The following is a 23,708-nucleotide window of genomic DNA, read 5'->3' on the forward strand; positions in this document are numbered from 1 at the left end:
GCAAGCTACAGTAACATAAGACAAAGGTATGCACTGTTTTTCTCTGTTTACAGGTACTTTAGAATCAGAGCTGGCATGTTATAGTAAATTTTAAAAGAATAACATAATACAGTCCTACTGTCATGTAAGAATGCCAAAAAAAGAAACAAAACCTAAGTAAGCCCTTGTGTTATAACAAAAAGTAGAACACGTGTTAAACTGCAGGTAGTTTAACATAAATGACCGCGCCTTCCTGCAATATCAAATATTTCTGTGGCCAAATGATAGCTGTGTGCTGGAGTGATCTGACATGACAGCATACAGCCCTGAATGGTGGGTACCATGACCTATTATTAGCCCCTGACACCGCCTTCTCAGCTGAGTCTGGTCTAGGAAAAATATTCATTACGTAACAATAAAGAATCTGTCTCCCAGACCCACTTCCCAAATACCACAGCAACAGCTAGGCCTCACTCTGAGGCACAGAGACATCAGCCACATCCATTTGATTACTGACTTGGTGTAGGGCTGTGTGGGTTTTTTCATGCTTATCCATTTACTGCACACATTCACAACACCACCCCTCCTTCTCAGTTCCTCTTTGTGGGTCAGTGATGCAGCGGGAGTGACGCAGCAGTAGCAGCAGCCTCCAGAAGGCAACTTCGCACAGCAGGAACCGGGAACCTCTGCCAGAGCCATAGTCCACAGACGGCAGTGACGAAGGGAAAGTGGTAATGACCTGATCCGGGCTAGAGGAAGAATGGGAGCTGGGTAGTCGCTCTCCTCCTTCTAAACAAACACCAGAGAGGCTTCCACAGCGAAGGGACAGGCCCGGCAAGACCTTCCACACAAACGTTTTGGTAGGCATCTCAAAGTACGAGTGCTTGTTGCAGCAGCAACATAAGTTGTCCAAGGGATGAATGTCTTTGTATGCGAAAGAGTGTGAATGCTTTGAGAATGAGAATGAGGCCTACTCAGCCTTCTGCTGCAGTCTTTTCCTCTCAGCCTTTTCCCCGAAGAGCGTCCCTGCAGGCCGCAGCTGAGCTCACTGAGCATCAGAGGCGAAGAGGCCTGTTAACTTTGTCCTATGGTTTTAAACACATCCTAGCTGTAATGTCAGGGTTATGTTTACAAAATACCAATATGAGCACAGAACTTCCAGTTAGGACAGTTATTTTCTTTCTTATAATTTGCAGGCCTCTTTAAGCTTTAGCTTGAGACCTAACCTCGTAAATCCCAAAGCAATTGTGCCAAGCAATAAATTAAAAAAAAAAACCCTAATAAGGGTATCTAGGCTGTTCATACAGATGAGTTATTATTTAGGTTAAAACAATAAGAAGACCACAAAATGGGCTTTTTCTCATAAATAAGAAATGATTCGTTTTTCCAGCATCAGAATCTGCTGTCAGGTTTTACGGAGGAGAAAACCTGAAATTAGACACAAACTACTAATATATACTGAAACCAGGGTTTTAATTTGACGTCTAATATCTCTTTGCTGTGAATTCGAGAACCACACAGGCGCTAACTAAAACAACAGGTGGCTGCTATGATTGGACAGAGATGTCATACCAGGAAGGAAAATATAAATACATATATGTATATATGTCTTGACAGTTCAAGGCAATCGTGATCAAAAATTATCTGTTTGATGTACCGCCCACTTTGTGACATGCAAATCTCGATAAGCTTATTTAAAAAAGCTTATAAACTTGTCTGACCAGTAAGAAATTGATGCTGTTCTTCCTCTTTTCAATATCTTGCAGTCTATAAATATTAATTAAATGCAGCTTACTGAAAAAGAGCTCTTAATGGTTTCTGCACACAGTGGAATCACACGTGTCTATTGAAAAAGATGGTGGCAAACAATAACCTAAATGGTCTACATGGATTAGGTTTAATTTGTTATAAAGCAATAAATGTCTAGCCATTCTAATCTCCATCTTTTTATCATCAAGTTATTTCTTACTCTCAGTATGGGGACTTACTGATACACTACAGTGATGCAAAAAATGCCTTCATGGTAGCGATGATTACTCCAGTTTTAGCACGTTATGGGCCGGATTAAACGCTCCTAGCTTTCTTAGTCCAGAAGAAGGCTTAAGTAGTGGTGAGAGTCTAAAAACAAATGTATTAAACCACCTTCCCTCCCAGAAATGATGCCAAATGAAAGTGAAATCATTTTTACCGCTTTTTCATTACACTCTGGTGCTTTCCAAGAGCAGCCTCCGCAAACCGTTAACTTTATTTCATTTTCATTTTTTGTACACGTGTTTTTGTGACCACCTTATTCTGTTTAAAGGTTACTTTGACATGTAGTAGTTTTACTGTACGGTGTAAGGCACAGACAATCAAAGCAAAACAAGGTTACTGTGTAGACTTATTTAAATGCAGATTTAAATGCATCCATGCACACAAATTAACTTCTTCCCACCAAAGCAGGGTTCTCTCATTCACATGCGTGAGAGCGAGTAGATAAGAACTTCTCACAGAATGGGCGGATAGTTTGACGCTGCATGATGAAGGTCAAACGAACCTGTAGGCTGACTCTGCTGAGAGTCAGACCAGAGAATACAAAGTAAACTTTACAGTAACACACGCTGTAATTATGGCGTTTTCACCACAAAGCATTGTTCAAAAGCCTTAAAGGATCAGTCTGATCCAAGCATGAACTAAAGTGTCCAACCAATACCACTATCATTTAGGGGTTTTTTTTTTCCTTTTGGTGTCAGGCAGTTTGTGTCTTCATATACATAAACTTTACTTTCTTTGCTTTACAAAGGTTAAAAGAAAACATCATCATTCCGCTGTCACTCTCAAACTGACTGCTTTTCTAATTTTTACTCTGAATCAAACAACTAATCCACGTTTTAATGTTTGCTGCTACAGTAAAAATATGTTTAATCTGTCTTTTTGTTGCTTTACACTGTAAGTTCACACAAGCAGATATGTAGATGATGATATTTGAAAAGAAAACTGAACAGCGATGAGCGGAGGGCTGCGTGCCACGCCACCCAGAAATGGTGGCTATTGTGTGCATTCATCAAACCAAATTAATGTCATACAGCAAACACAAAAAAGGGGGCAGCAGTCACGGCTGTTAAGATTTTAAAGTTCGGTCTTTTAAGTGTGGAAAGCACAAACACTTAATGAAGAAAACATTCCCCCCTTCAGGGCGATGAGTAAGTGCATGCATGGTGATACAGCACCTGCCTCATTTCTGTCTTTTGAACTAAATAGTGCCATAAAAATGAAAGCTTTGATGCTTGCTGTTTGTTAAAGTGGATCTCAGTCAGGATGAGGAGGGCACAGTCATATGACTCCACTCTCAGCCACGTAAATAAAACAGTGCTTCCGTCCTTAGAGGCTAGTGAGAAGCTCACAGAGCCATGTCGTGTTTAGCTTCCTCCCCTCCCCCTCCTCGTCTGCATTGCTGACGCATCTGCTGCCGGTGCATCAATCAGCAGCTTCTATGTAGGTATAAGCAGAGTCTCCGCTGAAAGCGGGACTCTCTCTTAGCTTTGCATCCGGTTTGCATGCTCGATGCAACTGTGAGAAAAAGCATTGATGAACATCTGTCCGCTGACTAACAAAGCTACACAAATAGGACAGTGCCATCTTCTCTTAGCTTGTGCATTACCTAACCACAGTGACTGCGTAAGCACAGACGAAAACCTTTGGTGTAATGTATTGCTGCACTGGCAAAGACAGACATAGTGTAGCGTCATGCATTTAAGGTGCATGCTCTTTCTAAGTGGGCTGGAGATGATTTTATGTCATGCATTTTTGGTCAACATCGAGCTGCATCGAGATCCCGCTGGTGCGGTGCTGGGGAGATTTAATAGATCGTCTGCTGTACAGCAGAGGAACCCTTCACTCTATGCTGCTAATAGCAATGCAGCTCAGCGTTTTCTCTGGCGGTGCATTCGAGTACAGAGCTGGTGTGTGATGTAGCACCCTGCATCTCTCCGCTCTCCCTACAACCCTCTGCCATGCTTAATAAAAGTTGCCGCTTCCTGCTCAGTGGCTCCAGAACGAAAGCTTCAGTTGCCCAGCCAGCACAAAAGCAGACCAATAGTCCGATTTAGCTACACGCTGCTTAAACCGTGAGTTATTCCTATAGCTTGTAGCAGGACAGAAGAGGGACAGCCAGAGGAGGGCAGGGCAGATCTAGCCCAGGACTTGGGCTGCATGGATAGAGGCGAAGGACGTTGGAGCCGGAGTCATCTTCATACAGAGAGGGAGGGAGAGGAAGAAAGACGTCAGAAAAAGCTCTGCTTCTGACAACACCACTGTTCAGCGACCATCATAGAAAAAGAAAACTACTTTCGCCTTGGTCTCACGAAACTGTTTTTCATGTATAGTTTGGTATACACGGGGCTGTAGAAAAGGGATACTGCATGACACTGCTTCCTGTTCGCCCTGCATCACTTTCTCTGATTTACTAAGGTATGTTTTGCATGATTTTTTAACCGTTTTTCTTTCTCTTTTTTTGTTTGGGGTTTTTAATTTTTATTTGCGGAAGTTCGCTTCGCACAGATGAGTGAAGTGTCTTTTGCTTTGATATTTCGCTCTTTGATTGACAATGCTGTCTGTATGCTGTACTGTCATTTCTTGGTTTGTGGTTTAGTGTGTGGGGACTTTTTCATTACAGATGTAACAAAAATAATTTCACTTTGTCTTTGAAGGTAAACTAAAGTTGGGGTGTGGCAAATTCATAAGCCCTGATGAGAAATTCTAATTTCCGCTCAGCATGTGGTGGGAATAAATCCGAGAAAACTCATACAAAATGTGGAAAAAATGAATGCGGTGAAGTAGAATAACGATGCAGAGGAAAGGATGAAACGCTTCTGATGAAGCACAAAGTACGAAATTAAAACAAATGCGTGGCACATCACTTGCGCTAGGTGAGAAAGTCCATTTTTTTTTGCTGCAGACAAAGACACACAGACCAATACACAGACACAAAGTACATTCAAGCCGAGACAAAGGCAAACCTCGATTGCTCTGCAGATTGCTGCGCGGTGCAGGTTCTCAGAGAGGGCAGCTTGTTTGTGGGAGAGAGAGGGGACCGAATACTCGGACGGCTAATACAGTCACTTGCCATCCAGCTGAATCCCAATAAGAGCTGCGCCATAGCATGTTGCCATGACAACAGAGGCCTGTCTGAGAAAGACGGCAGCAGGGTGGCTGTGTTTCATCAGTCTGGGATGCTTTAAAGACTGGCGGCCATATTTGTTGCACGAGAATTCAAAAACAAAACAAAACGTAAACAAAAAATACCTTCGGTGATAAATCACCTGCAGTCCCGGGAGTAAAGAATACCGGTCGTTCACAACAGCAGGCTGCCAAATGGTGCGCACCACTGGCAGACATTAACAAAACGTGACACAATATCAGATATCAAACTGAACTGTGAATTTAAAACAGAGCTAACCGATAAAGATGGCTGGCGTGTAGATAAAAACATATTAAACTCCTAAAAAAAAGGATCTAATGCTAATTTGTACAATCATCACTGCGCGACTTTCAATGCAGCCACAAAGATGAAAATAGCATCAATGTAAAGTGGTGACCTCTGAGCTTGACTTGCAAAAGGCGTGATGATTCAGCACTTGCAAGTGTAAGCTGAGTGTGCTTTAGCAGATACAGTCAGCGCACTGTGTAACACATGCTAAATGCCTCAGTAACAACTCATCCCTGACTCTATATGAGTAGGCCACAGTTAACCCGTCATCCTCTTTCAAAGTCAGAATTAACTTCATCTAGGGTTTGCAGATTGCAGATCGCGTTAAGTCATTATCAGAATCAAATTAATCCATAAACGCTGGATTGGCAGCGTTCAAAAATACCAGTCTGTACAATCAAGGCCGCCATTAGCTCCAGTATGCGGAAACTGAAAGGCATTTCCTCAAGAGTAACTACTGCATTACTGTTATCAATGCATTATCAATTTTATATACTAACACATGCAATAAATAAGCTTTTCATAGCATTGTTTATGTTAGTTGCCCTTAAACGAGGTATTGATGAATAGTTGGGAATTAAAAGCAACCTTTGGTGCCTGCACAACAAACTGAAAAACAAAATGGGAGCATATGACTCATAACTCTATGGGTAACATTCATATATTAACTTTAAAACCAAAGCAAAACAAACCAAAAACAACAGGCAGTCATGATGACTGTACAACTGGTCTTTGTGTTGTGCACCGCTGTGGCATCACACTGACTGGATTACCATTCAATTTATTCATCATTAATTACAACTAAAAACAAAAAGGGCCGACTGTTTGAGAATGCCAGGTGCACCAGCTGTCAACCATTAGGTCATTATAGATTCAGGATTTTTTTTAACTGCAGCCATTCCGCCAAATTTTTGGTTTTAGCTCATATTTAAACGCAGCCTTTGAATAAAAATGCTCGCTCGCAGTACTTCTATGCGGTTGCGTGACACACTCCCACCAGAGCACTTTCTAGTACAAACTATAAGCCACAAAGCAGCTCCTCTGCAGCCTTTGCTGTAGTAGCTTACAGTTGTCACTTAAAGCTCAAATTTCCATTCCTTGAAGTAATTACTCACACCCTCCCTATTGCTGCACCGTCTAATGATTTACAGCCTGAAATAACAAAGTGCATTAACAGTTATGTGTGCCCGACATAAAAAGGGAGATTAACTTTTAAAAATGTGAGATTAAAGAGCTCTTCTACAGACGAGAAGCACATCTGGGATTAAGCAGAAGTGATTTCAGAGAGCAACACAGTCTTAAGACAATTCAGCCACAGTTTATAGGTCTGATATTTCAATGAGCCTACAGTTTGCATTAAAGTCATTGTGTAAGCCATTTTTGAATTGTTAGAAAATTACATTTTATGCAAAATGCAAGTGAAAATATAGTTTCTTGAGTCAGAAGTGTTCACCAGCTTGTTGACATTAGAGCTCATGTGCCAGGACATTACTGCCATCTAGTGTTAAATCACACAAAGAGCTTGATAGCTTCAAATAATACATGTACACACTTCACTCCTGAGTCTTCTTTTGGAATTCAGATTCTCTGTTTCGCAAAACTCTAATGTGATTATTTCTCGTCCTATGTTTAGATGACTGTGGTGTCTCCATGCCCTCACAACCTGATGGATAACGCTCACCCTCAAACTGTGCTTAGCAAGCTTAATGAACAGCGTTTACAGGGCCTCTTCTGTGATGTTACCATTGTGGTGGAGGATGTAAAGTTTCGGGCCCACAAGAACATACTGGCAGCCTGCAGTGGGTACTTCAGGAACGCTCTGACGACTTCTGAGCCATGGAACTCCAGCCAAGTGCTGGAGCTGATGGACCTTAAGTCTGAAGTGTTTGCCTGTATCCTCAACTTCATATACTGCTCGAAGGTGACATCATCTGATGCAGAGGACACCAAGGGTGTCGTAGCAGCTGGAAAAAGACTCGGAATTGCTTTTTTGGAGAAGCTCGCAGAACAAGAGAGACAGGATGAATGTGTTAAACCAGCAGATTCTTGCACTGCCCCGGTGTCTGAAAAAATAAAGAAAGCACCTCTTGGGCTTGAGGAGGTAGACAGCAGCAGAGGACCACGCATCACCAATGCCTTCTCAATCACTGAAGTGTGTCCTGGAAACAATCCTTTCACCCCTCTGGATCAAGCAAACAGAGAGAGGCAGTCACCCGACTTGGGTCAGCTCCCATCAAGTTGTTCTACAACATCCTGCTTCAGCGGGAACAATGAGACTACCCACGCCCTCTCCGAGCACTCATATGCAGTATGCAAATCCACTGAAGGCAAAGATAGCAGTCAGTGTGACAGCAAGAAGGTCTGTAAGCCAGCTGTACCACAGCCAAAGCAACTCATTTACAGGAATATAGGACCGCTTAAAAAGCGGCACAAGCTGAGAAGCATTTTGGGTAAAAGCATGCTTCCGACACCAGCCGAACCAGAAACCGACAAACCAAATACAGTGACCCCCACATTTACTGACGGTGCTACTGCAACACCTGCCACAGTTATGACCCCGCCTCCGCTTTTTTCTGAGGCAGAAAAAAGCATAGACACAGGGCCACCTATGGCCACAGACACAGCTCCAATGGAGCTGGGTCCGCCAACACTTTCCCCTCAGACAGAGGACAGTATATCAATCTATGGCTGTGAGCACTGTCCGGAGATATTCACAAATAAAGCTCTTCTCACCATTCACTCAGAGGTACATAAAAAGCGTTTTGTTAGTCATTTGTTTTGCAAGTTTTGCCACAGGAAGTTTATACACCTCAAACGTCTGCGCAACCATGAGCAGGTCTGTCCTAAGGCTTTGAGAGGCCCACCTAAACTAGATGCCAGGGATAGCTCAACCAAAGAGGTGGATCACCATTCCGATGACGGATCAGAAATGGAAACCAACATATCCCAGCCTCCTCCCACCGACCTACCAAGCCCTCACACCCCAGAGCCCCTTCAAGTGGACCAATCAGAGCCTCCACACGATGAGAAGCCAATGAAGATATATGGTGGTCAGAGGAGATATAGCTGTAGTGTGTGTAAACGGGTTTACGTCACCCTATCCAGTCTAAAGCGGCATGAGAATGTACATTCCTGGCAGAGGGCCTACCCCTGTCATTACTGTAACAAAGTATTTGCCCTGGCAGAGTATCGCACTAAGCATGAAATCTGGCACACAGGTGAACGCCGCTACCAGTGCATTTTCTGCCTGGAGACATTCATGACATACTATATCCTGAAGAACCATCAGAAGTCCTTTCATGGCATTGATCCCAGTCTGTCTGTTAAGAAAAAGTCTGCAAACGGTGGGCTAAAATCCAACATTTATCCTCTCAAACTCTACAGGCTTCTACCCATGAAGTTTAGAAAAAGACAATACAAGACGTACAGTCACACGTATTCAGAGAGAGCTGAAGGAGGTGATCAGTCTGCAACAGACAGTAACTCTGTTATCCCTCAAATTGAAGAAAATGGTCTCAACAGCCACTCTGACACTGCTTCATTCCCTCTGACGTTCATGGCAACGACAAAGATGATTTCACCTGTCATGCCTCGCATCAGCTTTGACAAGCCATGTGACCAGGATGGCGACCAAAATCTAAACAGTGAGGTGGAAATTCGAGGGGCCACAAGAAAAGAGGCAGAAAACAGAGGTCCACCCTTCTTTAGCTATGACGGTTCCTCTTCTGTGCAACCCCATGCAGAATCTCCTGCAGGTTACAAAGATAATCCATCTCCGTTAATTAACTCAGAGCACATGAGTCATAATATGCCCTTCTTAAAGTCCTTGAACACTGTTAAAAAGCTAGGTGAGCTGTCAGCTTCTGCCAAAAGAGTCGAGGACATGACCAAGGAGATCCTTCAATCGCACACAGAGAATTTGTTGTGTGATAAAACATTGGGGGCAAAAACAGAAACATACATCGCTAAACCAGCATGCCCAGGTCCATCTTTTGACAGCGATGCCATGCCGCTGTGTCAGATAACAGTCAAAATTGGCAACGAAGCCATTATCCGACGCCAAATCAAAGGATCGAAACTTTTTCCCAGGAAAAAAAGGAGAATTCGAGAACTGAGTGTGGAGCAGAGCCCAAGCCAGTGCCCTCTAACAAGGGAAGACTCAGAGAGTCCCAGGCTCCGCTTCAGACCAGAAGTTGCTGCCACCAGAGAGCCAGAGGCATGCGATGACCCGTCTGATTGCGAGGGAGCAGATAAGCTCTGGCGCCCCTACTATTCCTATAAAGCTAAAAAGAAAAGGAAGAAGCTCAGATATAAGCACAGAAAAGCCATGTTTCACCATTTTTCTGAAACATCAGTAGATAAAACTGCTGCTAGCGAGGCCCACCTGGAAAGAAGCAGTTGGCTGAGAGAAGAGAGCGTGTCGGTGAGCAGCACGAGGGTGAAGCACAGCGTTGGCAAGAACTGCAGCCCAAGGGCCACGTACAACTGTGAGATCTGTGACAGCTCTTTTATCACGGAGACCGGTCTGAGGGCTCATGTCATTGGCTCTCACCCCTGTTTCTGTCGAACCTGCGGTAAACAAGGCCCCCCCAGTGAGGCGCCCGCCGGCCGCGATTACATCTGCAGCAGCTGTATGGAAAATGGCTCCTGCTTCGATAACACACCCCAGAGCCCCAACCGAGAGAAAAGGTACCGCTGCTCCTTCTGTCCCCAGCGCTTTCTCTACCTCGCCACGAAGAGAAGCCACGAGAAAAAACACAAGGAAGCGAACGAGGAGGGCTACACTTTTGACGACTTCGCACCGTGTTCGAAATACTCTGCACACCAGAGCGAAGCCAACAGACAGGCAACCGTCAAAACAGAGGACAGTGACAATCACGGGGCGACGAACATAAAACATGAAAGAGTGGAAGGGGAACATTTTTCCGTTGATGAGAATCAGCCTAAAACTGAGGAGAAAACTGACTTAACGACTCTCCATCAAGATGTGTCATATTCCAGCATTAAAAGCCCGTTATCACCTTGCACTGACCCACTGTTTTCCCTTGCAGCCTCAAAGCTGAAACACAAAATACCAAAAAAGAGGTTAAACACACAGCATTCAAGTCACCTGGTTTCAAAAAGGCAAGCGTGCGACAGAGACAGTGACAGCAACACGGACGCTGTGACGGGACCAAGAACGAACAGTCACAGTGAACTCTTTAGAAGAAATGACTCTGATTCTAGAGGTGCCCACATTTCCATGCACAAGCCAGAGAAATGGGTGTGCAAAGAGGAGCCGTTTTTTTAAAGGTCCATGAGGACTGCAACCAGCTACAGGGAAGATTAAGGAGAAAAGAAAAAAAAAAGCAATTTGGTTAGGGAACATAGGATTTGCAATGTTGTATTTGCAGCTTAGAGTGTTTGAAGGGACAGCAAACAGTAAACATGATGATCTAATTATCCATGTAATCTCTTCCCTCCTAAACCAGACTCAGTAAGCTTTTGTTCAAGTTTTTTTTTTGTTTCTTGCATAATATAGGACCTCTTGACACAGACTGTATTTTGTCCATTGTCTATGCATGTAAGGTAGACTCAGTGACATGACAGAAAGCTCATGGAAACAAAATAAATAAATACAACTACTGGTGATATTTCTTCAAAACGATGTGCAATATCAAAGCAGAGAGACAAAGTGTTGGAAAATATGTAAAATCCGTCTAGTCTTCACTTTTCTAAGCCTGGAGAAAACCATATGAATTTTCTGACTGTCACCTTTCTGAATCTCCCTGTCAGCTAGCTGGACATGGCGAGTTGCACTTTATAGGTAGACTATGCTAATTTGTTCATTTAATACTTTGGATAAGTCGATTTCAATTTGAAGCACCACTGATGTAATTTCAATTTTTGAATTAACTCATTGCACCACTGAGATTAAACTTAATACTTTTGTGTGTTTAATATGTATAAAACATGTAAAATTATTTAAATAAATACTGTTGGATATTCTAAACTGTTACATCCTGTCCTGCTTTGGCCAAAACTATAATAAAGGCTTCACCATTGTTTCATAGCATAATCTACGCCTAAATGTTAAAACTTGGTGAAACTAATTATAACTGAGGAGCTAGAAAAACATAGTGTTTAAGTGTGGTGGATGTTTTTAGGCAGAAGGATTTAAGCAGGCTTATTGGTGCAAAGCCTTCTTCCATCAAGCCACGAGATGGTTGTGCACTCCTCATGGGTCCTCGGGGACCTGCACACCATCTGAAAAGTTAATTCCCTGTTTTCTTCCACACAAACTGCATCTGTTTTTAAGAGTTTAGGCTCAAGACACAATTTCCAGATGTGTAAAAGAAATTCCTTTCTTCATTTTCAGGTATAAGGCACTGTTGAACACACCAATAGTAACATTGAGGCAGCCTGTCCTGCCGTAAACTTTAATGAGGGAAAAGCAGCAAATCGTGATGGCAGCGATGTGACTCCAGATCAGATTTTTCTTTTCATTTTTAAATATGTAAGTATTGCTGCATACGGCTTTGGAAATAGACCGGATTTTACTCATGCAGGGTCAAATTATAACATCATATTATATAAGAGCATAACTAAATATTGTGGAGTTATGTGTCCTGAATAGGGATTACAAACGTAAGTTAGAAGTATTTACATTTATAAATTAAGATGGAAGAAAGACAAAGTATGTGAGCTACCTTCAGCTGCTCCCTTGTTCACAAGGGGTCGCTACAGCTGGTAGCTCAGCATGTTTGATTTGGCAATTTGTTTTATTTTTTTCTTACACCGGATGCCCTTCCTGGCAGAACCCCACAGGGACTTGTGTCTCCCCTCGGGACAGAACCAGGGATCTGCCTAGCAAATGTGTAAACCACTATACTATGAAAGGAAAGAAAGAAAGATTATATCTAGGAATAGCTCCAGTGTTCAGGTGAAGAGGGCTCACTATATTGCCCAAAAGCTACACTGAGTACTGTGGTCATTAAAATAAATATGAGCTAAATCTAGTATATCTAAATATGATCATTAGTAATCTTATATATTTTCTGTTTGAGTATCATACATCACAAAGGCATTTTTTATGTTATTTGGAGACAGAAAATTTACATACATGGCCACTCCTGAATTATTATATTAAAAAATACACAAAGTATTTTACTTTGAATCTTAATCTCCTGTGCAGCTGGGAAACTACTGCCACACCCCTCTGAGGTGAACTCCATGTGCAAAATTAACAAAGGAAAACACTTGGGTTCCGATGTTATAATAACTGTATATGTGTAGTGAGCATATGCAGCATGTGCTGTTTAGAAACCGCATACCTGACAGCTTTTCAGGCTCCATGCTACTACCATCTGACGATGACACCCAACCAAAAAAGCTACACCACCTTGAAAGGGGAAGAGAATAAAACGACAAAAAAAACAAACAGCTGTGAAATGCACACTGAACTGTGTATCTTACAGTATCTTGTAATCCACACAGAAGATAATAAAACCAGAGTGTATAATATTACATTTTTTTCATCTACCTGTTTTGCTGAAAATAAATAAATGCAAACCAGGTATGACACACCCACAAACTCGAATAAATATTTGCTCAGTAATACACTCATAAAGCAGCTGTGACGTTCGCGGACATTTTTATGTTTTGGTGCAATCATTTAGTGTGCAGCTTTCCTCTGGTTAATGCTTTCAAAATAAAGTGTTTTAGTCAGTGTGTGGCCCCGAGAAATGAGTTTTTATCCGGGGCAGAGGTAGCTAACTCATTCATACCCGGTGACACCTTTATCTGTCTGAAATCTAAAAGCGTGCATAAAGCGTACAGGGTTAACTTAAAGCGCTGGCGTCCGAGATTAGCCAAGCTAAGCTAAGCTAGTGCCACAAGTCAAACTATTATCGTGTTATCCGAAAGCGTTATGGTTGCATAATGAATGACACCAAACACTCACAGAGAGAGAGGGGGACCTTAAATTCCTTTTAAAACTCCTACTAATCACACTGCTGCGCCAGCCAAAGGAAGCTCGACTTTAGAGGAAGCTCCAAACATTTCAAGGCTGGAGCGTGTGCGGGACTTGACGTGACGCTATAGTGGGACTGGCTTTTTCTCCACTCTGCCTGCATTCATAAACGGATATGATAAACCAGCTCTGAATGCACCGGAGCAGCGACAAAAGTCAGCTCTGACCATGGCGGAAGACGACGACGCTAAGATACGGATTTTACAGAGCCTGCGGGGTAAAATATGTAAGTGAACCGACGTTTTGAGAGTCTCGCACAGTGTGAGGGGGGGAAGGAGGTCGAGAGCTGTGAGACGGAGACCGGGAGGGGTGCGGTGTGCTATCAACAGTCGACTGAGTGAAGGCAGAGACAGGCGAGCTGGTTCGTCTGCTGGCTGGTGCCTAACGTCAAGCTAGCCTAGCATGCTAGTAGAGGCTACTAGCTTGTTGTGAATGCATTCATTCATCGCGCAGAGCCTCGCCGCCACCATTTAATACCCCCGAGCCTATTTTGAAACTGTGACTCTTATTTTTATTCGTATTATTTTTTTTGGCAGCTTGAAGCCAAGTTAAATCAGCGTCGGGCTAGCTACTACCACCAGCCTCTTCAGTCAGTCGTCACCAAGCTAGGAGCCCATTCAGCTATTCTCACTGCGGGCATCTACCAGTCAGGCAACTCTAATGCTAAATATTAGACGGCAATAACGTTATTTCCAGCTACAGCACAGACTTTAAACGCACATCGGATTGAAAGGCAGCAAAGCAGTGGCTGCTCAACCCTTTAAAGTTTCACGTTAGTTGCTCATTTTTAGCCGGACACCAACCTTAACTTAACTGGGAACCACTAACTTATTTTTGCTAATAAATCCAGTATTGTTTATTGGCGTTAAAATAAAAAATAAACCGGTTTCTTGAAGCCATTTCTGCGGTTTGAAATGCATGTGGAGGCTATCGTCATAAAAAAAGATTATCGTGTCATCAAGTGCCACTAAATTACTGATTGAAAAACAGATGCTTGTTCCTTAAAAAATAAATAAAAATAACATCGTAGTTACTTAAATGCCACAATCATCCCGTTTTTGTCAAACGTCCAAACTGGAAATCCCGACTTTAAAGTAAAATACCTCAGCAGAGCCTCGGTGTCCTCTCCTCGCGGGTCAGCTCCTGTGTGGGGGTATCTGCCTGATGGATTTATCGTTTTGTTTTCTACGGCTTCTCTCTACGAGCGTTTTAACCACCTTTTTTAATGTTTTAAACGTTACACGAGTAGATTCCTTCATTGCAAGTTTTTGGTTTTAGATAACAGGGTACTGCATATGGCGCAGTAGATTTGCTTATTTTCAGTGTTAATACCCATTCATTAGCCTTCATCCGCTTCCCCACCATCCTGTCTCCGTCTTCAGGTTTCGGTTTGTGTGTGGCACTGCTTCTATTAATCACATGAAATTTAACCGACTGGTTAAATGAATGCATTTGTATTTAATGAGAGCAATATTTATTACTGCTGTATTACTGAAATTATATCGTGTGTTCATTCTTTTTAATAGCCACTCGTGATACGTTTTCAGTTTCCAAATTGATAGTAGGCACTCATGAGTAATGGGTGAAATGGTGTGTATTTACTGTAAGACGAGTATAGGCCAGCTACCATGTAATGCTTGTATTGCTAGGAACACAATAGGAAGACAAATGTCAGTTTCACTACTATGAATTAATGAAAAAACAGTAAGCAGAACAAAATAGAGGAACTATCATGGCATGTAACTCACTTTGCAGTCTTGCGAAACTCCATTCTTCCTCGTTCACACTTTGTCCTTTTTCCTTTAGCCTACTTCAGTGGAGGTGGCATTGTGTGAAGATGTGTTTATTGTGACAAAAAAATTTCCAGTGTACTTTCATCTGTGTCCTTGTTTGATTCTCATATTAAAGGTCCTAGGGCTTACGCACCCTTTAGGTCGTGGTTTCTTTCCACAGGGAGACGCACTTCTGTTGTAGTGAAAATGCTATGAAAGGGCAAAGATGGATCAAGTGATGCCTTATGTGTTTGTCTTTTTTTTTCTTCTTTTGCATATGTGCTTCTGTGCCCTACTCCCACCACGACATCCTGGTCCAAGTTTAGTGACAGCTTGACCCTTTTCACTGGCCATTCCTAAGATTAGACACAAACCGCTATTAATAACTTGTTAAAAAGCTGATCTCACTGGCAGCTTTTCTTAATTAGGTCCCTACCTGGGCTTAGGGTACCGGTCAGCAGCTAGAGGGCTAATTTAGACCATCATGACCCCTCTAATCCAGTAAATGGCCTAAATATGTTAGATTGTGAAGTTATTTATAGTGCTGTATTTTTGGTAACAATTAGCTGTACTGGAAATCAGCTTTACCCTATGTGGCGCAGCTTTTGTGAATTGTTTAGATATGTTGTACTAAAACTCCATGATATGTAATCTGAGCCTGCCTGCAATGATATGGAAGTAGTGTGTTACAAAGGTGTTTGTCATTTGTGAATCAGCGCTGTGCTGTCACCATTGGTTCTGCTGAGGAAGTCGATGTTTCATGTTTTTAACCACATTTGAGCATCAAGTCTACTTCAGCTACATCCGCTCTGCAGCCTACCCTGGCAACTGGCAGGAGTCTGTGTCCCCCGAATGAACAGGGGATGATGAACATCAAAGCAGAATTTTAAAAGTGTGCTGAAAACGACTGCAATCATAAATCTTCTATTAATTTAGGATTCCTGTGTGCTAAGTCGAGCAAATCAAATCACTTTAATGTAAACATAACGATTTTTTTGCTTGTTAGTAGAAGTAGCTGCAAAATTAAAAGCTTATTATTAATTATCAGACTGAAGATGTATTATTTAGAGGTCCAAACCTTAAGCTTAATTATATTAGCACATACATGGACTTATCACTAAAATTCTGATATACAATTGTAAACCAAAAGAGCTACAGAGGTGAAGAAATATTACTGATATTGCTACTTGTGTTGAAGACAGCTTTTTTTAAAATTTATTTATTTTTAAAAAAAATATTTTTGCTATAATGCTAGGATGCTAATGATGTTCTGTTTGCTGCAGGTGAAGCTAAAAACCTGGGTTCTGTCTCGGGTCCAAATCGACAAAGGGATCTCTGTACTTTTTGCACCATAAGTCTGGATCAAGAGGAGGTGTTCCGCACTAAGGTGTTTGACAAGAGCGTCTGGTAAGCAGGATAATCTTGTACTAATATGCTGATTACAGCTGCAAATCCCAATGCCTTTTTGTCTTCTCTGTTTCAGTTAGGGTTGCAGTTTGGCACCTGTTACTGTGCTATCATATTGTGATTAGGTTAAACATTACTTGTATTAGTTTCATAAATATTAGTTACACATGTAGGCTTCAGTTAAATGCAACTACATAATCATTATGGCTGCGTGAACGCCGAGGTGGGAGATGGCTAAACATTAAGTTGACTAGATGCAGCTAAAGGAACTTAGGAGACTTTTTCTGATAGACTGTGCAGATTTTTTGTCTTTGCACTGATGTAGAGTACAGATCAGCTTTTTTTTTTCTAGTCCACGGTGTCATTAAATCATTATAGATATTTATTAAACCTTTATTAATATAAACGTAGAATTGAAAGAGATCACAGTAGCTGCATCACAGATTTTGTGGAAGGCCAATAAAAATATGTGAAATGGTAGATGTGAAAGGTGTGAAAAATCTATTCTTACTCACACACATTGATAGACTTGTCACCTATAAAAGAAAGTTATGTTTCCTGATCATTGCAACACTTCAAAATGTCAACTTTTTCTTGAGAAAACAATGCCTTTCTTTTACAAGTAATGCTGGCTATTCAAGAAATCCAAACATTATCTGTTTCGGGTTTAGTATTTTAGTTTTGGTGTTTCCGCCTCACTGTAAACATTTTAACGTAGAAAAAAAATCTTTCTTTGGTTCATTATGTGCAGTATAAAAATCCTTTCCATCAAATAAAAAAAGCTCTTCTCCAGCTGCTGTGTATCATTAGATATTGAATACGTCCTGGTTGACTTTTCATCTTTTTCAGTCTGGTAAATGTCTTTGTTTTAAGTCAGTGTTTTACACCAGGATATTTGTCCTTAAAATGATTATTAAGATAATATTTAGACTTATGTTTTGGAGCCAATTTTAATTATTCAGCTATGCTGTCTTGAATTTATTGGTGAGTACGAGCCACGTGTACAAATACTAGGCATTTATTTGTGGGGTAAAAGTTTAGACTGCTTACTTTGCATGTCTAGAGTCATTAAGAACATTACATTTGGCTGCTGTTACTTGTGTTTTCATATTTTAAGTTTTTCTTTTTTTTGTTTGTTTTAAAAAATAATTTCATAAAATAAAAAATCTCCTTTTGATCAGATTTTATATGGACAGAGTCATACTGTCTTTCATGGATGAAATGCAGTCTTTCGAATACTTAGAAGCTGTTGAAACATGACTCAGAGCTGTGTGTGTGTGTTCGGTTCCCTTTGAGCTGGGAAATGTTGTGTGATTCTGAGTGAAATGAGACATTATGCCATAGTTACATGTTCACAGCCAGTTCAGAGAAAGGTGTGGATATTATGAAACCTTTAAGGGTTTTTTTCTATATTGCTGCACATTTAACTTTAAACATAGTCCTGCCCTCTTTAGGCATTTCATAACTGTTCTTTTTTTTTTTTCCTCTTTGTCCTGGTTTTTTTTTAGTGCAGTTCAACAACAGTTTTAGAGGCTTTTTCCTCTGTCACTCTCAGCTGCACAAGTCCACTATTTATCGCATCTTAATCTATATGGGTATGCGTTCTGTTTGACTCATGCCTGGTGTGTATGTGCTCCAGCCTTCGGGTTTTAATAACTATGATTGCTCCCTTTTGTGGTCAATTGGCTTTCTCACTTTACTTGGAAACTAGGATGACAGCAGAGACAAGTGGGTGTATGGGTGGGTTACGGTAAATAGTTCTCTGATGTTAAAGAAGATATGTGGGTGTAAATTGGATTGGCTGGCCAAGCCCAAGGTGGAAGTGTTGAGAAAGATTACATCATTCAAGATGCATTAATGGACTGTGTGGCATTTGCATGTTCTCCCTGTGTGTGCCTGGCTTTTCTTGGTACTCCGGCTTCCTCCCACAGTCCAATTTTGAAAGTGGCTAAAGTGACTGAGAATGTAAGCCCATGCTAGCCCTATGAAAGACTGGCAACGTGTCCATTGTGTATCCTGCGTCTAAGTCCTATGACAGCTGGTATGGGTAGGTGAAAAGATTCCTACTTTATAGAGGCGGACAGATTAAAGAGCTACACATTAATAAATATTGATACATATGTGATTGTTTACAAGTCTTATTTTCAGTTTCTTTTTTTAATGAGGAAATATCATTGTAAATTTAATTTATTAAGTCATAAATACACCAACAAGCTCTACACACACTTTCGAGAGCTACTTATTTACAATGTGTTTATAATTGGCCTATCTATACCTAAAGCAAGTGTATATCTACTGAATACACTAAATACACTTTGACCTGCTCCCCTCAGGCAGGAGGCTCCGGTCCATTCGCACCAGAACCTCTCGCCATAAGAACAGTTTCTTCCCCTCTGCTGTTGAACACATGAACAATAACCGTATGACTGTTCCCACCACTAACACATGACCCTACGCTGTGTTCACTGCATCATTCCATGTTTGGCACTGATCACCACCTGCACCCATGTATATATCTATCTACTTAGCACTTTTAATTCTTATTCTCATTTTTATTTTCATGTCTATTTAAGCTTAATTTATAACAGTATTTATAACAGTATGTTTGCACTGAAGCACCGCAGCAATTTCCTAATGTTGTAAACCCGCTCAACATTTGGCAATAAAACCCTTTCTGATTCTGATTCTGATTCTGAAATGCCGGCTGTCAATTAGTGCGCTATTACGTTTTTTTTGTTTTTTTTCTCAAGCATTGTCGGCTTCAATCTCAGTAAATCTAAAAGAGAAGGACTGCATTTTTTTACTTGAACATGTGGACAGTTTATCTAGCCAAGTACTGTTCAGTCTGTTTAGGGACAGGTGGGCAGGCAGCACATATTAAGGTAGCGTTTAACCTACAGTCTGCTAGCTGTTTGGCTCAAAGTCTTGGTCACGAGGCAGCTGAGTGGCAGAGATATTCTGACCTTCTCTCCATCCCCCAGTTTCTAAGGGGCAGTCAATCCTGTGGTGAATAAGGCATTTGACTGTAAGAGTGAATATGTTGTCTGTGTGATATCCCAGCAGTGTGCTACAAAGCTCTACAGGGTGTACTTGGCATTTTGTAATTGGATGACTATTGCAGAACACAGTATTGTGCAGAGGTCCGGAGCCACCCTTCATTTCTTTATATTTTGCTAGGAAAATAGGAAATGGGTGCAGCGTTTTACTGAAATGTGCAAACATGCATTGAAATACAATAAGGCAAAAAAATTGTTTGACTTTCAAGCTTGTTAGAATTGTACAATCTTTGGTATGACCACCTTTATTTTTCAACTCTCTTAGGCAGCTTTCTTATAATTTAAGCAGTCTTCAGGAATAGTTTTCCAGGCTTCCTGAAGGACATTCAAAGCTCTTCTTTGGATATTGGCTGACTTGCTCTGTTCTGTCAAGATGATCCCACTTTGCTCTTTGGAGACAATCCATGACTGATATTGTCCCACTGTGTGTTTTTTCTGTCCAGGTATGCTATTACTGCATTGCCAGGGCGTTTGGGATCATTGTCACGATGAAAAATAAAACTGGTGCCAATGAGATGCTTTCTATATGATATTGAATGGTGGTTTACATTTGATGGAACTTTTCTAAGTTAATAATTCCATCAATTTTGACATGGTCCCTTCCTAATTCTTAAAGACATGGATTTCAGATGCTGGTCGTCTGTTCTAGATGTTGTTTTTTTGTTTTGTTTAAGGCGTGCCACTTCTTCTTTTGTCTTCCACTTGTTGAGATTCCTCAAATTTTTTTCAACATCATAACAAGATGTGCTAAATTTTCAGCTAATAGCTCTGTGGGAATCACCTTTTTGATTCAAAAATACTTTTTAAGTTAAACTGTGTTGTCTTTTGGTATTTTTCTGTAGACGCAACTAAAGAAATGAGAACAAATTATTTGTTTTGTAACGGACTGCCAGTAACAGAGTGCCTAAAGATACAATTTAAAACTGGTTTGTTCAAGTTGTCTGTTATGTGTAGACACAACACTGGTTCATTCCTTGAGTTAGGTGCCTTTTTATATAAGTCGTGAGTAGGTTATGATTCATAGGTCAGTGTTAAGTAGGTTTATAAACATAAAAACATTCCTCTGAAAGTCATCAGGAAGGAGGACTAGACTGAAAATTTGTGAAAAAGCAGCTAATGTCCAAAGAAAAGCTCTGAAACATCGTCAGAGAACCTGGAAAATTAATTCTCAAGACCATTAAAAAAAAAAAATATTTGAGAAAGTCTGGCAGCTTGGAAACAGAAATTTAGAAGAAATGAGGGCTGGCTCAAGACTTTTGCACAGTACTGCATTTCTCTGGTTGCAGCATTGGGCATACATGCAGAATTGTATCTAAATGTAACATTGTAACAATGTAACATGACAATGTAACACATTGTTCTGTGATCTCAGCTATTCACATTTTTGCATTTTAGCTCTTTGCATTTTACTCTTATAGCTTACTTGTCACAGTTTTTGCATTTAATTTTTAAAATGTAATTTATGGAAGACACAGGAATATAATGCAAGAGGGAAAAAATACATAGATTTTGATTTTTCTTAATAAAGTTACACTGTATGTTCAGGAAATCAGAAGAAAACTGGTAAAAGTGACAGATTTAAACCTACAAGATATCAAGAACATTCCCCTCAGTCACGATGAGTCATAAGGGCACCCTGTGTCGTCCACCTTCTGCTCAACCAGTTCATTTCCCAGTATTTTAACAAATTCTGGCGGTGTTTATGACAGTCATGTGATATTATTATTACGCTTATGTCCTGTTACAATGTTACATGTACTCAATAATTGCCCATTATTAAAATTACTACTTAACATGGAAAAATAACCCCAACCATGTTTCCACGGCACACACATGCACACTTGCTAGATAAAGAGATTTATTCTGTAGAGGAATAAACGTAATAATCACCACATCTACATTGTTGGTGAGTAAAATACAATATTAATAACTAGGAATGCACCAATTTGCCGTTTTTATTTTATTTTTCACTCCATGATTGTATGAAGTATGAATCAAATACAGTATAAAAATCAATAAAGCTGCAATTTTTAGACTGTACGTGACAAATGGATGCAAGTAAAAACTGTTTTTTACATTATTAACCAACCTATTGGTGCCCATTTAATAAAAGCTCAGCATAAAAGTCTCTACTGCTTTTTTTTTCCTTCTGTCATTCATGGTGACAGTATTTATTTTTTTTCTTTATCTCATCCTCTGTTCTATTTTAGCGTCCCCCTCCCCACAACCACCGAGCAGATGGGCGATATATAAAATGATGCTGATGCAATGATAATGTGCAATAAAAGCTTTAAAACCAACTTAACAAACAGGAAATGGAAGAAAGGGAAAGTCGTCAACTGTAGTTGACTGCTGTTTGTCAATAAATCATAAGTAAAACATAAGCTACTACAGCAGTTAGCAGATTTGAAATTGTTCCAAAGTGCTGACTCGTTATTTTTATGTCCATTCATGCCGCTAACTCTTTGTCGATCAAAGTATACCCTCTGGGTTTACTAATGCATTGCCACTGATGTGTGACGTAGTAAACATTAACAATACCCAGAAGTCAATAGATCAGCCTGTTGTCACATTTACCAGTGCAGCTGTGCAAGTCAGCTTTGGTCCTATAGCAACTATCAGGTTTTGAATGTTTGGTCTTGTTTTAATGTGGAACATTTCTGCGTTCACAGTGATATCAAAGTTGTCTTTAGTTATTTTGAGTTGACACCCATAATGGCAAGAATTGCATAAGTGAGAGATTTTTAGACTGAAAAGTGAAACACAAACAGTTTCAGCCATAGAAAAAAGAAAATGCATCCCCTTTAAATTCTTAGATTTTGCATATCAGGGCATAATAAAAAATAATCTGGTGCTTGGCAGGTCTTCAAATTGGGTAAATGCAACCTAAAGTCAACTAGAAAACATGACCTGTTACACAAACGGATACCTAACAAAACCTAAGCTAAAATGCAGAAACGGTGTGAGTGGGAAAAACACTAAGTACACTCTATGATTCAGTAGCTTCTAGAACCACTTTTAGCAGTACGTTGAAGTCATCATTTTCTGTATGACTTTATCTGTCTTACAGAAAACGATTGCACCCTCTCTTTACGCTGTTGCTTCAGTTCATTGAGGTTTGTGGGCATTCGTTTATGCACAGCTCTGTTTCATCCGGGTTGAGGTCTGGACTCTGCCTGGGCCATTGCAAAACCTCGATTCTTTTCTTTTTCAGCATTTCTACTGCGCATCTGCTGCTGTGCTTGGATCATTGTCCTGTTGCACAACCCAGTTTCACGACATTATTTCATCTGGGATTAATCAAGAAGTTTGAATCAGAATCAACCAAGCTCTCGCTGTCTGATGGTCTCACATTTGACTCTGGAATACTTTAGTATACAGAGGAGTTCATGGTTGACCCAGTGACCTGTAGCTGTAAAACAAGCTGCAATCATTAGCCCTCCTCCACCATGCTTGACAGTTGCTGTGAGGTGTTAACGCTGATATGCTGTGTTTTCACCATGCGTGCCAATGTAGTTTTGCAAACCTTGCCACCATCTTCTCGTCTTTCCAATGAAAATCTTTCCAAATAAGCTATACTTGTTCATTCTTTTTCCAAATTGTACTGTCACAAACTGTAGCATTTGTCCTGTTGCCTAAGAACTGTAGAGTCTGACATGTAGCTCTTTGGTTTTTTGCAGTCTGTGAGCATCGCACAGTCTGTTCTTAAGGTTAATTTGCCCAAATGTCCACTCCTAGGAAGACTGGCAACTGCCTTTTATGGTTTCCACAGTGAGAAATGATCTTTTAAATGGCAGAATGATGGTCTTGTAACCCTTCCCAGATTGTGGAAGAGAAGTAACAGTTGCTTTGAGACAGTTGCTGATGTCTCTCATTCTTGGCATTGTGTATACACACACCTGAATGTTCAAGTACGTCTGCTTACATAGAGGTGCTCACACTTGCTGATGATCATTTAATCAAGTGCATTTGATTAACTGATCATCAGGCTGCTACTTGCATAGAAACAGTACTTA

General features: G+C 40.7%; 2 protein-coding genes across 4 annotated transcripts in view; both read left to right on the forward strand.

Annotated features, from left to right (window-relative positions):
• Positions 1 to 698: 698 nt before the first annotated feature.
• zbtb38 (zinc finger and BTB domain containing 38) lies at positions 699 to 11,438 on the forward strand. 2 transcript variants are annotated; one of them, XM_026192269.2, is made up of 2 exons: positions 699 to 839; positions 7,080 to 11,438. In XM_026192269.2, the coding sequence occupies exon 2, from the start codon at positions 7,080 to 7,082 to the stop codon at positions 10,734 to 10,736; it is 3,657 nt and encodes a 1,218-aa protein (XP_026048054.1). In that variant the 5' UTR covers positions 699 to 839; the 3' UTR covers positions 10,737 to 11,438. The 2 variants fall into 2 exon arrangements, with proteins under 2 accessions (XP_026048054.1, XP_026048055.1); XM_026192270.2 differs by lacking the exon at positions 699 to 839 and adding an exon at positions 4,288 to 4,428.
• Positions 11,439 to 13,487: 2,049 nt separating this feature from the next.
• rasa2 (RAS p21 protein activator 2) overlaps positions 13,488 to 23,708 on the forward strand; it is a 28,908-nt gene continuing 18,687 nt past the window's right edge. The window contains exons 1-2 of one of the 2 annotated variants that reach the window (XM_026192272.2): positions 13,488 to 13,683; positions 16,513 to 16,636. In XM_026192272.2, coding sequence (XP_026048057.1) covers positions 13,626 to 13,683; positions 16,513 to 16,636 — 182 coding nt within the window. In that variant the 5' untranslated portion in view covers positions 13,488 to 13,625. The remainder of the gene's footprint in view (positions 13,684 to 16,512; positions 16,637 to 23,708) is intronic. The other variant, XM_026192275.2, reaches the window with a different exon arrangement.

Source organism: Astatotilapia calliptera, chromosome 14 (genome assembly GCF_964374335.1).
Source record: "Astatotilapia calliptera chromosome 14, fAstCal68.1, whole genome shotgun sequence".
In the NCBI taxonomy this organism is placed as follows: Eukaryota; Metazoa; Chordata; class Actinopteri; order Cichliformes; family Cichlidae; genus Astatotilapia; species Astatotilapia calliptera.

Coding starts and splice junctions, on each gene's coding strand:
- zbtb38 (XM_026192269.2), top strand. CDS start 7,080: ATGACTGTGGTGTCTCCATGCCCTCACAACCTGATGGATAACGCTCAC.